Source organism: Silurus meridionalis, chromosome 12 (genome assembly GCF_014805685.1).
Source record: "Silurus meridionalis isolate SWU-2019-XX chromosome 12, ASM1480568v1, whole genome shotgun sequence".
Classification (NCBI taxonomy): Eukaryota; Metazoa; Chordata; class Actinopteri; order Siluriformes; family Siluridae; genus Silurus; species Silurus meridionalis.
This window is the reverse complement of record NC_060895.1, coordinates 14,052,117-14,068,707: the sequence shown is the minus strand read 5'-3', so window position 1 is coordinate 14,068,707 and position 16,591 is coordinate 14,052,117. Positions and strand designations below refer to the sequence as shown.

The window sequence follows — 16,591 nt, the reverse complement described above, 5'->3', positions numbered from 1 at the left end:
AATACCAAAGCCAAATCAACATGTCTGTTAGATCCCATTCCAACTAAACTACTGAAAGAAATGTTACATACAGCCGACGAGCCTTTTCTCAATATTATTAACTCCTCACTATCTTTAGGTTCCTAAACCCCTTAAATGGGCATAGATTAAGCCCCTCATTAAGAAACGCAGTTTAAATCCAAATTACAGACCCATTTTAAATCTTCTTTTTATGTCTAAGATTTTAGAAAAGATTGTATCTGCCCATTTATGTTCCTTCTTACAAGAAAACAATATATTTAAAGAGTTTCAGTCAGGTTTTAGGCCACATCATTGCACAGAAATTGCTCTAGTTAAATCACAAATTACCTGTTTTTAGCTTCAGACCTAGGCTACATCTCTCTGTTAGTTTTGCTAGATCTTAGTGCTGCATTTGACACTATAGATCACGACCTTCTCCTGGATCGCTTACAGAATTACATCAGCATTTAGGGACAGGCATTAAGTTGGTTAAAATCATACCTGTCTGATTGTTACTATTTTGTAGATCTAAATAGAGAACTATCAAGCCTAATCCAGGGTAATATGGGGTGCCACAAGGTTCAGCTCTAGGACCCCTGCATTTCACAATTGTATTACATGCTTCCCTTAGGAAATTTTATCAGAAAGCATGGGATCAGCTTCCACTGATATGCTGATGATAAATACACATCATTCACCTTGTTTCTTAAATTCTGTAAAGCTGCTTTGAGACAATGTCCATTGTAAAAAGCACTATAGAAATAAACTTTACTTGACTTGATAAAGTAGAGAGTGACATTGGGACTCAAGAGACATGCCGAATAAGGGCTGCCCGAGGATCTGGACACCTCGGTGTGCAAATCCAGGAAAAAGGGCAGGCCCCAGCACGGAGGCAGTGACCTCGATCGCAGGAAGTGCTCATCCAATTTATTTAGCGGATGCTGGTACTGTTTCTCTGCTGTTGAGCTTGGACACAGCATGAGTAACTACCTCCAAGAGCTCCTCAATTTAGACTGGCTGTGGAGGCACGTCCACAGGTACATCCAAAATGGTGTCTGCCTCAACCCCCTCCTCTGAGGAAGAAAGGTGGAGCACCGCACCCTCTTCACAGGGGGAAGAAACCACCAAAGGGCAGGTTTCTGAACCCTATGAGAAGGTGCTGGAACTGGCAGGTGAGAAAGGAGAAAGGAACAAGCCTGTCTCTATTCCCTCTGCCAATTCCATCTGCAAACCCCATGACCTCAACTGCTGCTTTGCCTCTGCGAAAGCAGGGCCAAAACCTTGATAAGCAGTTGCAAGAGCGCCCTCTGCGAAGAGCAAGGACATGCATCTGCAGTGCAAGCAACTGAGCATTTTCTGCTCACAGACAAGCTACACATGTTTACACCTGTGTGTATCCTTCTGTGGTAATGCGGGAGCTAGGAGAAACACACAGTCTGAAATTCCGCTTGCCTTTACTTACTTGCTTTTCCATTTTTCTTGAAATTTACTGACTTACCGATTCTTACCTGATCTTAGTAATGCGGCAAACAAACACACACAGAGCGCTTCCTGAACAAATAGAAGCTAGCCATCTCCATGACATTTTATAGCTTTCTGGCACTTTTCCGCTGGACTGATTAAATCCGTGGTTCAGAGCGTGGTCACGGAGAGGCATTCTAAAAGCATTATTGACGCAGCTCGAGTTCCTGAAGGAACTAGTAGTAGGTTTTTAATTTATTTAAAGTGACTTAAGTATATATTAAGGTGAAATGCCTAAATTTTATTTTATGCAATAGCGTTCTTCCTGTTTGAAGTAATTTGATTTTTAGCACAATGTACTTTATATATACAGGGAGTGCAGAATTATTAGGCAAGTTGTATTTTTGAGGATTAATTTTATTTGAGGATTAATTTGAACAACAACCATGTTCTCAATGAACACAAAAACTCATTAATATCAAAGCTGAATATTTTTGGAAGTAGTTTTAGTTTTAGCTATTTTAGGGGGATATCTGTGTGTGCAGGTGACTATTACTGTGCATAATTATTAGGCAACTTAACAAAAAACAAATTCATACCCATTTCAATTATTTATTTTTACCAGTGAAACCAATATAACATCTCAACATTCACAAATATACATTTCTGACATTCAAAACCAAACAAAACAAATCAGTGACCAATATAGCCACCTTTCTTTGCAAGGACACTCAAAAGCCTGCCATCCATGGATTCTGTCAGTGTTTTGATCTGTTCACCATCAACATTGCGTGCAGCAGCAACCACAGCCTCCCAGACACTGTTCAGAGAGGTGTACTGTTTTCCTCCTTGTAAATCGCACATTTGATGATGGACCACAGGTTCTCAATGGGGTTCAGATCAGGTGAACAAGGAGGCCATATCATTAGATTTTCTTCTTTATACCCTTTCTTGCCAGCCACGCTGTGGAGTACTTGGACGTGTGTGATGGAGCATTGTCCTGCATGAAAATCATGTTTTTCTTGAAGGATGCAGACTTCTTCCTGTACCACTGCTTGAAGAAGGTGTCTTCCAGAAACTGGCAGTAGGACTGGGAGTTCAGCTTGACTCCATCCTCAACCCGAAAAGGCCCCACAAGCTCATCTTTGATGATACCAGCCCAAACCAGTACTCCACCTCCACCTTGCTGGCGCCTGAGTCGGACTGGAGCTCTCTGCCCTTTACCAATCCAGCCACGGGCCCATCCATCTGGCCCATCAAGACTCACTCTCATTTCATCAGTCCATAAAACCTTAGAAAATCAGTCTTGAGATATTTCTTGGCCCAGTCTTGACGTTTCAGCTTGTGTGTCTTGTTCAGTGGTGGTCGACTTTCTGCCTTTCTTACCTTGGCCATGTCTCTGAGTATTGCACACCTTGTGCTTTTGGGCACCCAGTGATTTTGTAGATCTAAATAGAGAACTATCAAGCCTAATCCAGGGTAATATGGGGTGCCACAAGGTTCAGCTCTAGGACCCCTGCATTTCACAATTGTATTACATGCTTCCTTAGGAAATTTTATCAGAAAGCATGGGATCAGCTTCCACTGATATGCTGATGATAAATACACATCATTCACCTTGTTTCTTAAATTCTGTAAAGCTGCTTTGAGACAATGTCCATTGTAAAAAGCACTATAGAAATAAACTTTACTTGACTTGATAAAGTAGAGAGTGACATTGGGACTCAAGAGACATGCCGAATAAGGGCTGCCGAGGATCTGGACACCTCGGTGTGCAAATCCAGGAAAAGGGCAGGCCCCAGCACGGAGGCAGTGACCTCGATCGCAGGAAGTGCTCATCCAATTTATTTAGCGGATGCTGGTACTGTTTCTCTGCTGTTGAGCTTGGACACAGCATGAGTAACTACCTCCAAGAGCTCCTCAATTTAGACTGGCTGTGGAGGCACGTCCACAGGTACATCCAAAATGGTGTCTGCCTCAACCCCCTCCTCTGAGGAAGAGAGGTGGAGCACCGCACCCTCTTCACAGGGGGAAGAAACCACCAAAGGGCAGGTTTCTGAACCCTATGAGAAGGTGCTGGAACTGGCAGGTGAGAAAGGAGAAAGGAACAAGCCTGTCTCTATTCCCTCTGCCAATTCCATCTGCAAACCCCATGACCTCAACTGCTGCTTTGCCTCTGCGAAAGCAGGGCCAAAACCTTGATAAGCAGTTGCAAGAGCGCCCTCTGCGAAGAGCAAGGACATGCATCTGCAGTGCAAGCAACTGAGCATTTTCTGCTCACAGACAAGCTACACATGTTTACACCTGTGTGTATCCCTCTGTGGTAATGCGGGAGCTAGGAGAAACACACAGTCTGAAATTCCGCTTGCCTTTACTTACTTGCTTTTCCATTTTTCTTGAAATTTACTGACTTACCGATTCTTACCTGATCTTAGTAATGCGGCAAACAAACACACACAGAGCGCTTCCTGAACAAATAGAAGCTAGCCATCTCCATGACATTTTATAGCTTTCTGGCACTTTTCCGCTGGACTGATTAAATCCGTGGTTCAGAGCGTGGTCACGGAGAGGCATTCTAAAAGCATTATTGACGCAGCTCGAGTTCCTGAGGGGGAACTAGTAGTAGGTTTTTAATTTATTTAAAGTGACTTAAGTATATATTAAGGTGAAATGCCTAAATTTTATTTTATGCAATAGCGTTCTTCCTGTTTGAAGTAATTTGATTTTTAGCACAATGTACTTTATATATAGTATAGTATAGTTCTTTTTTGCACATTTTACTGTATAACATATTATATAGTAGATTTACTCGTCGGGCTATTATGTGTTTTGTGAATATGTCCCACACTGTCCTGTTTTGTCTGGTGCATTGTATTTTGTCTTGCACTGTTTGCACTCGGTTGCACATGATGCACTTTATGCGGCTAGCACAACTTACTTTAGTCCTTAGCTCTGTGTTCTTTTATGTAGCTCTATGTTGTGTGATGTAGCTCTATATTGTTTTATGTAGCACCAGGGTTCTGGAGAAACTGTGTACTTTGTCAGCTATATATGATTGTAATGACAATAAAAGCTTCTGGACTTGACTTAAACAGGTGGTCATTTGAATAGGATTATTAGCGCAGAAAACCAGAGAACTGGGTAGAAACAAAAAAGTCATATTCTGGCTACAGATAATACTAAAAACCACTTATTAATTTGTTTACTGATTTTTACAAATTAGTAAATGAAAACTGGAAAATAAAATAAGAAACATTGCTTATTTCAGTAGCAAATAAAGCAAGCAACAAAATATATAGCATTATAGCAGTGCTTCAAAGATTAGTGTTCTTAAATCTAGCTTGTGTGGTGTTATTGTCTGAAACAAGGCAACCAATCTGTCAGGGAGCTCCCTGCTCCTTCTCCCGTGCGTGCCCCGCCCGCACGAAACTCTTCGCCCGACTACTGATGTGGATCACCTGCGGCTCATTCACACACTAATCACCTGCCTATTTAAACCCCTAACTTTCACACACTCACCGTCCGTTATTGTTTCATACATGTGTTTTGTTTCCCTGCTGTGGTTTTCGCGTTACGCTTCCCCGTTTTCGCTCAGCTCCGTGCTTCCCTTCGCGCACCTTGGGATTTATTTTCACGACCCGCCTTGCTCCAGTTAGCGCACCACTGGATATTACCTTTTGCAAGTGTTCTGTGTTGGCATTGCCTTGTATCTGACATTAAACATTGCTTTGTTTCACTTCGGCTTCCGCCTCAGCTTCGGTTCAGGACCTCATCGCCGCTCTCCGGGCAGTGTTTCCTGCCGCCGCTGTTCGTCCCACGCCCCCCGTGAACACCGGCAGCCCCATGGCACTTCCAGCGGCGTTTTCAGGCGAACCGTCGCAGGTGAATCTGTACATCGAGATGCAGCCGCAGCGTTTTTCCACCGCATGAGCAAAGGTAGCGTTTCTCATTTCTCTCCTCTCCGGTAGATCGCTGGCTTGGGCGCAATCGCTGTGGAAAGCCACCAGCCCCGTGATGGGCCCGTACGCCGCGTTTACCGCGCACTTCCTGGAAGTCTTTAGCGCCGCGTCCGGGGTTCTCTCTACGGCTGACCAGCTGCTCAACATACGTCAGGGCAAGGATGACATCGCCCAATACAGCCTCCGTTTCCGCACCCTGGCGGCATCTAGTGGTTGGAGCGAGAATGCACTTCTCGGTGTGTATCGGCTGGGTTTAGCTCCAGACATCAGACAGGCTATGGCCGTGCATGATGACAACGTGGGTTTGGAACTGTTTATCCGAAAGTCGATTGGGCTTTCTCAGCGTCTGGCGGCATGTCATTCACCACCACAGCACGTGAGTACACAACCTGGTGCTGTGGCGGACCCAGACACTGAACTGATGCAATTAGGAGTACAACGGCTATCCCGCAGAGAGAGAAACAACCGCCTAGCTACCGGGAAGTGTCGGTAAGCGGTGAGTACAGTGGATTTCCTTCTGATATTTCACCTTTATCTAAACTCACCGTAACGCTGCTAACCCCATCTTTCTCTCTCTCTCTCTCTCTCTCTCTCTCTCTCTGTACGTGCCCTGGTCGACTCTGGCTCAGCAGGCAACTTCATCTCCCAAGCCTGCCTCGACCGCCTACAGCTCCCCCGAGAGAGGGGCTCCCAGGACTTAGCGGTTCAGACCATCCAGGGGCATCCAGTGGGGAAGGGCTGGGTGAAGTTCTGTGCCCCGGTGATCACCCTACAGGTGGGACTGTTCCATCGGGAGAAAATCCAGTTCATGGTTCTCGACAGTTCCACCGTTAGTGTGATCCTAGGGAGGCCCTGGCTGCAACAACACTCTCCAAGATGCTCCTGGGACCCCTGCGACATCCTGCAATGGAGTCCTCACTGCCACGCCACATGCCTCACCCAGCTCTCAAAACGGGTCCCCCAGGTCACAATAGGAGCAACCAGGGTGGAGGAGGCAACAACAAAGACCCAGGGTGAAATCCCACAGGAGTACCTGGCTTTCAGGGACGTTTTCTGTGCCCAGGCGGCCACGCGTCTTTCCCCGCCCGGCCCTGGGATTGTTGCATCGACCTGCTCCTGGGGGCCAAGCTGCCAAAAGGCCGAATCTATCCTCTGTCCACACCCGAACACCGTGCTATGGAGCAATACATCCAGCAAGCACAAAGCCAGGGTTTCATTGCCGCATCCTCCTCATTGGCCGCTTCAAGCTTTTTCTTTGTGGGGGGAAAAAGGACGGTGGCCTTTGTCCCTGCATTGACTACCGTCAGCTTAACGCCCAGACTGCTCCTCTCCCTTACTCCCTGCTGTTAGTACCAGCAGCCCCGGAGAACCCGAGGGATGCAAGGGTGTTCTCCAAACTCAACCTCAGGAGCACATACAACCTGGTACGCATCAGGAAAGGTGATGAATGGAAGACCGCCTTCGTTACACCTACATTACGAGTATCGGGTCATGCTGTATGGCCTCTCCATCGCGCCGGCGGACTGGCTCGTCCCGGGTACTATCAAGGAGCTCCAACGCTTCCTGGCCTTCTACCGCAGGTTCATTCAGGGTTACAGAAGAATCATGGCTCCCCTCACCTCGCTCCTCAGGGGAGAGGCCTGTAGCCTGAAATGGACCCCAGGGGCCCAGGAGGCCTTCGATGAGCTCAGGAGGCGTTTCTGTTTTGCTCCCATCCTGTGTCACCCGGATCCGCAGAGACCCTTTGTGGTCGAGGTAGACGCCTCGTCAACCGGTGTCGGTGCAACCCTCTCTCAACTGTCTGGGGCCCCTCGACAGCTCCATCCCTGCGCCTACTTCTCCCACAAGCTCTCACGGGTGGAGCAGAACTATGACATTGGTAACAGGGAACTCTTCGCCATCAAGATGGCCCTGGAGAAGTGGCGGCACTGGCTAGAGGGAGCAGAGCACCCTTTTACGGTAATCACCGACCACAAAAACCTCCAGTACCTGAGAGAGGCCCGTAGACTGAATCCCAGACAGGCCCGCTGGGCCCTGTTCTTCACCAGGTTCAAGTTCCAGGTCATCTACCGAGCCAGAGCCCTCAACGGGAAGGCGGACACACTCTCCCGGGTGTTCGGTCCTGAAGAACCCAGTGACCCGGATCCCATACTCCCTTCAGCACTCGTCGTGGGTCCCATCGTCTGGGAGATCGACAGCGAGATCCACAGGGCCTCCTTATGGGAAACCGCCCCCATTGGATGTCCCACGCGGCGTGTCTTTGTCCCTGTGTCTTGCTAGCAGAATCTCATACAGTCAGTACACGAGGTCCCAGGCACGGGCCACCCGGGGGAGAAGCGGACAGTCCAGCTGGTCCAGGCATGGTACTGTTGGCCTAGGATGGCCGAGGAAATCACACGCTACGTTCAGGGCTGTTCCACCTGCGCTATGGCCTGGTGGGCAAGCTGGTGCCGCTGCCCATTCCTAAGCACCCTTGGTCGCATCTGGGGATTGACTTCGTCACAGACCTACCCCAGTCCGGAGGCAACACGTGCGTTCTGGTGCTTCTCGAAGGCCTGCCGCTTCCGGAGAGGCCGAGCTGAGCCGAGGCCGAGGCCGTGATGACATGAGGCCGAGGCCATTTCATCATGTCATCACCAAAGCACCATCATGTTATCATGTTTTTAGGTGCTTTGGTTTGCCGGAGGAGATCGTCTCGGACCGTGACCCGCAGTTCATATCACGGGAATGGAAGGCCTTCTTCCAGCTCTTGGGGGTGTCAGTAAACCTGTCTTCTGGTTACCACCCGCAGTCAAACAACCAGGCGAATAGGAAGATACAGGAGCTGAGCAGGTACCTCTGCACCTACTGCAGCCAGGACCAGGGGAATTGGAGCAGCACGGGTCTTACTCCTTTTCAGTGTGTGCTGGGGTACCAGCCGCCCCTGTTCCTGTGGACAGATGTGCCCAGCGACGTGCCTGCGGTGGACGCCTGTTTTCGGGAGAGCAATCGGGTCTGGGAGTCTGCACACTACACAGGTAGCTTGTGTGGTGTTATTGTCTGAAACAAGGCAACCAATCTGTCAGGGAGCTCCCTGCTCCTTCTCCCGTGCGTGCCCCGCCCGCACGAAACTCTTCGCCCGACTACTGATGTGGATCACCTGCGGCTCATTTACACACTAATCACCTGCCTGTTTAAACCCCTCACTTTCACACACTCACCAGCCGATCTTGTTTCATACAGGTGTTTTGTTTCCCTGCTGTGGTTTTCGCATTACGCTTCCCCGTTTTGTCGCTCAGCTCTGCGCTTCCCTTTGCGCACCTTAGGATTTATCTTCACGACCCGCCTTGCATGCGGTTTGGGACTCTGTGGGCCGCGCTCCAGTTACCGTAGAACTGGATATTACCTATTGCAAGTTCTGTGTTGGCATTGCCTTGTATCTGACATTAAACATTGCTTTGTTTCACTTCGGCTTCCGCCTCAGCTTCTCGCATTACACAATCAACCTTTTTGGGGTTTTTTTACTTTAACTATACCTATGTAAATATTATAATACTTTTGAGTAGATGCAGTTTAGGTCATTTTTGCTGTTTAACAAAGGGAAGTTAGATATAACTGTTTTTAAGGTACAATATAAAAAGTGTATGTATACTGTCAAATTTAACCTGCATTTTTTTGTTTGTTTGTTTGTTTTGTTTTATACTTGTATACATACAAATGTGTGAAAAATGTAAATCTGTTTAATCCTCTTACTACATAAAATATCTGTAACACAGAGAATAAATAGACTAAATAAAGCATAATATGTTGTTGTGATCTTCCCCTGGAACATAAAAAAAACATTAATTTTAATTAACTTCACATATGATAAACAACTGCAAAGTAGGTCATATATAGGTGTTACAATATGTGACATATTTAGAGACTATGTGGTCAATTTTATACCTTGATGGAGCCATAATTTCATCAGGCTGCAATAGAGAATTTATATGAAATTATCATTGTAAGCAGAAGATGAACTGATTAGGTTTTTAAAATTATCTAAAGAGAGTCTAGGTCACAATAACCTTATAAATGTGAAATAGATTTTACACAATAGCTTTCTTTCTCTTTAATATTTTTAAGCAGATTTGAGTTACACAAATTCTAAAGAGTTTAAGCACATACTGCCATCAAAATATCACCTCACACCATTGAAAAGAGAAAAAGTGTACCTAAACACTCTTTACAGATAACAGATTAAAATGTATATAAAAATAAAAAGATTATCGAGAAATTTAGTCAACATGACATCTGACTTAATTAATTAGTGAATATTTCATCATCAGTGTAACAGCAATCAGTTTAGTGAAAAGAAAGTTATAAGAATTTGGTTTGCAAAATGCAGTAAAATTGTCAATATATCTCAGGTGATAAGACAGTAACTACAGTGAATTATGCAGATAATCAGAAGGATATATCATTGTCCATTGCAAGCCTCTAATTATGCAGTAATCTTTTCCAAATGTAATTTAAATAATAAATGTTATTTTTGCACTTTGAAATGAACCAGTATTCAAAATGCTTCTGATTTAAATAATGAGAAAAAAAATTCTATTTGCAGGACACCCAACAGTACATATCAGCTGTGTTGCAAAGCTTTACATCTACGCCAGTATATTTTTAGAAAGGCTTTTCTTATCTGGGTAAGTTTAAATCCATATATTATTGGGTTTAGGAGAGGGGGCACAACAAGAAACTCAATACCTAACATGTTGCGTAGAGCTTGCAGTCCCTGGCTTTTGCCATAACGGGCATACATAAGGTCAAAGAGCAGAGCAATAGTAAAATTCGTAATAATTATTAAATGGGGAAGGCATGTCTGCATGAATTTTGACCACTGCGCCTTGGACTTTAAAGATACTCTAATAATGCAAAGATATGACACAATGATGAACACAGCTTGAAATACATTAAATAATATTACAATGTACCCATACACGTTGTTGGCAGTCACATCTGTGCAAGACAGCTTGACAACTTCCCAGTTCGAGCAGTAAATCTTGTCAATGTCATTACCACATAACAGAAGCCGGGCAGTGAGCATCACCCCAACAGAGGACTCAAGTATTGAGCAGAGCCAAGTGAAAACTAATAATTTGAAACCTTTCTGAAGTGTCATAAGGGAATGATACTCTAAAGGCTTACAAATGGATATGTATCTGTCATATGACATGACTGTTAGACACGTGTATTCACATAAAATATAAGAATAAATTATGCCTACTTGTGAGAGGCACCCTGCATATGAGATAACATGATATTCTGATAAAAGGTCAGCAAGGATCTTTGGATAGAAAGCAGAAGCTCCAAGTATTCCATTAACAAACATATTGCATATAAATATATACATAGGTTCATGAAGTGTTTTATCAAGAATGACTGTTAAAGTTATTAACAGATTTATAAACACAGTCATTATATAAACAATTAGACCAAATACAAAGTAAATATGCTTGTTTGTCCTTGTGTCATTCAATCCATGAAGAACAAATACAAACTGTCCTGAGGAATTTTCCATAACTTATTTTTTTAGTATGAATGAAGACAAAAAACTGACCACAAGCTTTAAAAAGTCCCATAAGCATAGCTTCCAGAATAAAATTAGAAACAAATACACCTATTTATGGTTTATAACCTTTTTTAGAAAAAGTATATGTAAGGTTAAAATGTTACACAGCATGGTCTCCAACTTAAAATTTAAATGTCTATCCTTTAGTCAGAGTTTCTAAACCTCTAACTTATATACAGTCATTTTTCAAGTGAGAAATGTGCTGTTTACCAATAAGCAGGAGGCAATTTTCCCAGGAGGCAGGCTTTGCCATGGAGGATTTAATCTTGGACCACTTTTACCAACGGCCTTAACAAATTAATTTAGTATGAGTGTATCTAAGCATCATAAAGAACAGAACTATACAACTGGGAACCCAAAGGCTTCCACATGACTATATATGACTATATATAAAACAGCCGTGTAACTAGTATTAAATGTGCAGATAGTGTGAAGTAAATGATAAATTCAAAGTAAAAGTGTTTGTCAATGTTTTATTCAGGTAATGAAGCCCAAATATGAACTTATAAAATTTGTTTTTTAAGTTGAGAAGGACTTTTTCAATTAATATTCTACTTGTAGTAAAAATTGTCTAAAAAAATAACCACTACATGGCTCAAAGGTAACATTTGAAAGTGCATAATTTTCTCTATTTTCATATGCATAATCCAACAATTATAAAGGAATAATCAGGTTATAGGTGGCCTTGAAAGTACAAATCATTTTCCATTATCTGCAAAGATAATATTTGGTCAGTAGCCAGTTTAACAAATGCACTGGTAAATGCAGTCAGTCTACCTGAAACCCACATACTTTAAAAGTGTATTTCTCATTATTTTAATTCTATTTTTTTAACAATTGTCTGGAGATGGACACAAGCTGAATCATTCTGGATTGTGGAAAATTCCACAATATTTCCATGACAACAAATCAAAACAGAAAAGTGTGTCAACGCACTTTGTACCGATATCGAATTTAAATGCATAAATAAATGAAGATTAACATACATTTGGTCAACATGACAGATCTGACTAAAAGACATTAATTATATCACATTCATTGTAAGACAGTGATCAATTTAGTGACGAGCCCCTTTGGTATATCAATGCAGTCACTTTTTACACCAGGTGATGAGACAGTAACTGATGTACATTATGTATATTAGTTTCATTGTTACTTTTACTTCTAATTGAGTTGAGAAGAAAAATCTACTTAATTAAGCTAAACATGATGGGCTTTTCCAGGACACTATTTAATTACTATAAACTACATTTTAAGAAATATATAGAACATGTAATATAAAATAGTGAACCTTTTAACCAGGCCATTGCACATATCAGCTGTGTAGCAAAGCTTTACATTTATGCCTGTATATTATTGGGTTTAGGAGAGGAGGCACAATAAGAAACTCAGTGCCTGTCAACCCAGAAGGAAGTGTCTTCTGAAGCTGGCTCATAAGGAAAGCCCAGTAAATAAATAAATAAATAAATAAATAAATGAAAAGATAAACAGAAATTTGGTCAACATGACAGATCTGACTGAAACACTTATTGATTATATTACATTTAGGGTAAGACATTGATCAGGAGCCACTGATAAGAATTTGATCAAATAGTGTGATAGTAAATTATATGAATTATTCATATCAGTTTCATTTTTGCAGATTGTTACTTTTTTACTTCTGATTGGGTTCATTGCGAAAGAGGAATATATTTAATTCAGCTAACCCATTTAAAGGGTTTTTCTAGGACACCACACAGATTAACTGTGTTGCAAAGTTTTACATCTATGCAGGAATGTTTTTACAAGGCCCTTCCTTATCTGAGTTAGTTTAAATCCATATATTATTGGGTTTAGGAGAGGAGGCACAACAAGAAACTCAATACCTAACATGTTGCGCAGAGCTTGCAGTCCCTGGCTTTTGCCATAACGAGCATACATAGAGTCAAAGATCACAGCAATAGTGAAGTTTGTTAGTGCCATTAAATGTGGAAGGCATGTCTGCATGAATTTTGCCCACTGTGTCTTGGACCTTAAAGAAGCTCTGATAATGGAAATATATGACACAATGATGAACACAGCTTGAGATACATGATATACCATTAGAACGTACCCATATACATTATTTACAGTCACATCTGTGCAAGACAGCTTGACAACTTCCCAGTTAGAACAATAAAGCTTGTCAATGACATTACCACATAAGCGAAGTTGAGCAGTGAGCATCACCCCAACAGTGGACTCTAATATTGAGCAGAGCCAAGAAAAATTAATAATTTAAAACATTTCTGAAGTGTCATAATAGAATGATATTCTAAAGGCTTACAAATTGATATGTATCTGTCATATGACATGACTGTTAAACATGTGTATTCACAGAAAACATAAGAATAAATAATATAAGCTTGTGAAAGGCACCCTACATATGAGATAACATGATATTCTGCTAAAAGGTCAGCAAGGATCTTTGGATAGAAAGCAGAAGCTCCAAGTATTCCATTAAAAAACATATTGCATATAAATATATACATAGGTTCATGAAGTGTTTTATCAAGAATGATTGTAATAGTTATTGACAGATTTATAAACAGAGTCATACTATAGACAATTAGACCAAATGCAAAGTAAATATGTTTGTTTGTCCTTGTGTCATTCAATCCATGAATCACAAACATGTACTCTCCCGAGGAATTTTCCATAACTTCTGTCATATTTTATACGAAGACAAAAAATACCTAAAAAGTTATGAATAGTCCAATAAACATAGTTCCCCAGAATAATTCGAAAAACCAAATCCTTTGAATGGTTCACAACCTTTTTTTTTTTGCAAATGTCTCTGCAAGGATTAAAGCATTTAAAGCATATTCACTGGGGAATTATCCTTTAAATCTGTCCTTTAGTCAGAGTTTCTGATTCTCTATCTTATATATACAGTTATTTTTCATCAAGGCACATTCTGTTTACCAATGAGCAGGTGGATTTTTTCCCAAAAGGCAGAGTGTGCTTAATGTGATTCAAATTAGAAGCTCCATTGGCAAATGACCAAGTTTATGTTAATAAATACAATGATTTAACCGTAGAATAATACAATTAAAATAATACTAACACACACACACACACACACACACACACACACACATATACGTGTGTGTGTGCTAGTATTATTTTAATTGTATTATTCTATTATATACAATTTTCATTTCTGTAGTATTGTCCCTTGAGAACATATAATAAAATGGATGCTAAAGATACTGTATATACATACATTATATATATATATATATATATATATATATATATATATATATATATATATATATATATGTGTGTGTGTGTGTACATACACACAGTATCGTTAGCATCCATTTTATTATATGTTCTCAAGGGACAATACTATAAAAATGAAAATTGTATATAATTTATTTAATGTGCAGCTTTTACAGTTCAGTACAGATTTACTGTCCTTTAAAAAGAACTCAATATACAGCCATTATTGTCTAAATAACTACCAACTACAGTGAGTACACCCTAAGTGAACATGTCAAAACTGTGTCTAAAGTATCAGTATTTTGTGTGAGCACCACTGTTATCAAGCACTGCCTTAATCCTCCAGGCAATTGAAAAGAAATTAGCGTAGGCAGCTTTATTTAGCATTCAAATACTATTAGATTTTTATCATGCCCAAACGAAACTTAATTCTTGGAGAGGTTTTCCATACGAACTACGATGCTCGTGGTGCCTCTTCTGATATCAGGGAATAACAGAGATGTTCCTGATCACCTGATCATCATCATCTTTTTTCTGCTTGTGTTCTATACGGTGGTTGTTCAGCCTGGATACATTTATCAGGTAACTAAATATTGAATTCGTTTTGTATTAATATATTATTTAAGGCTGTCAAAATGCAAATTAATTTGAACGGCACTGGTTTTGTTAACACGCGATTAATGCAACATGCATTTCTGTTTAATAATTTGTAATGAAAATATAAATAAAAAAATATTAAAAAGGGCGAAATTAAAAACTTTACACACGTTTATTCACGATGTCTTTTATTTGCTCAGATATAAAAAAAAACGAAATATATACACACCGAATCATTAAACATTTGCTTAACTGATGCGCCAAGTCTCAAATCAGCACCGAATGTCAGGATCTTCCGGGCACACGGGCTGCACTTCCGGTTTCGCGGTGTGCACTTCCGGGTCGGCGGCCATCTTGCAGTTTTTCCCGCGCATTCCGGGATTTAAGGACAAAAAGAATTCAGCTCGGGGTCAGCTTATTTTACAGCCGTGCTAGAACCTGAGATTTATTTTGCAACCCTGACTGCTCCTGTTTCAGATCCCTGTTCTGCGCTGCCTCCCGAGTTACCTGGTTTGGACTCTGGACTTTTTTTTGGTTTGTGTTTTGATCTACCCTTTATTGCTCAGTTTGCCGGTTTATGGATTTTTTGCACTGTTTTGGTTCTCTTCCTGCATTACCCTGTTCGCCTGTGTTAAGACCCTAGACTGTTTTTTTAACTTAGTTTTTGCCTATGCTATATTAAAGCCTATGTCGCCTAACTCCTGTGGCATCCTGCATTTGGGTCTGCACTCACCTAGCCTTGCACCGTGTCCCTTGAGTTCTCCTGACAAAATAATCTGGCTGTGCATATTGTCCCGTGAGATTTCTAACACCGAAATCTGCTATGATGCACACATTTATCCCTTTGGTGGTCGACAAATGCACCAGAGCGTTTTGTGGTATTTTTTCCTCATAATGCAGAAAAAACATTAATACGTCTTGTTTGATCATACAGATAAGAGCAACACATCATTAAAATATGTAAAGGATCTTTTATTTGTACACACTCATTAATACCAACAAAATGCTGTGCTTTGTAAAGTAAAGAAAAGACATGGTGCTTTCTGCCTTTGCTCTCTCCTTTCTTCACAAACACACAAATAAAACACCATGAATCTCAGTCAATATTTGCCTCACAGACCATAATAAATATTTAAATTTTTATAAAACATTTGCAAAAATATTTTTCATGCTCTATGTGGACTTTGGTTTCATGAATAATAAACATGCATTTGCATAAAACATCAATATTTGTTCATGGCCATGTTGAATTAGCATATTAAAAAACTTAAAAGTATTAGTTTAAGGTGCATTTAGAACAGCGTGATTAAATATTTAAATCGGTTGACAGCCCTAACATAATGACCTGGTGTCCAGTTACCAGCATGACACTAAAACAGGTAGTAGTAATAGCTACTTTTTACTTGTACATGTAGTACATGTCAGATCTCAAACTTCTTTACTTTAACTTGGGTAAAAAAAAAAGTGAAGTCAGTACTTTAACTTTTACAAGAGTATTTTTTAAACATGAATATCTGTACTTCTACTCAAGTGAAGGATGTGTGTACTTTTGCCACCTCTGCTTAGCACATCAGTAGAACAAATGTTTAGTAGTTAGAAAAAATAATTTTGTGAAGAAAGAAAGAACATTCTGAATTAATGTGTGTTGCATTTAAGGGTTTAATTCCGCCTCTTTTTATACTCATTTTTTTATATTTTCAATAAAAATGGTTGAACAGAAATGCACACTGCTTTAATC

At 41.1% G+C, this 16,591-nt stretch overlaps 1 protein-coding gene and 1 pseudogene across 1 annotated transcript; both read right to left on the bottom strand.

The window, feature by feature from the left end:
• Positions 1-10,020: 10,020 nt before the first annotated feature.
• Positions 10,021-10,959, bottom strand: LOC124394904 (olfactory receptor 142-like). The gene has a single exon (XM_046863390.1). The coding sequence runs from the start codon at positions 10,957-10,959 to the stop codon at positions 10,021-10,023; it is 939 nt and encodes a 312-aa protein (XP_046719346.1).
• Positions 10,960-12,750: 1,791 nt separating this feature from the next.
• LOC124394903 lies at positions 12,751-15,227 on the bottom strand (annotated as a pseudogene).
• Between the last annotated feature and the right edge of the window lie 1,364 nt (positions 15,228-16,591).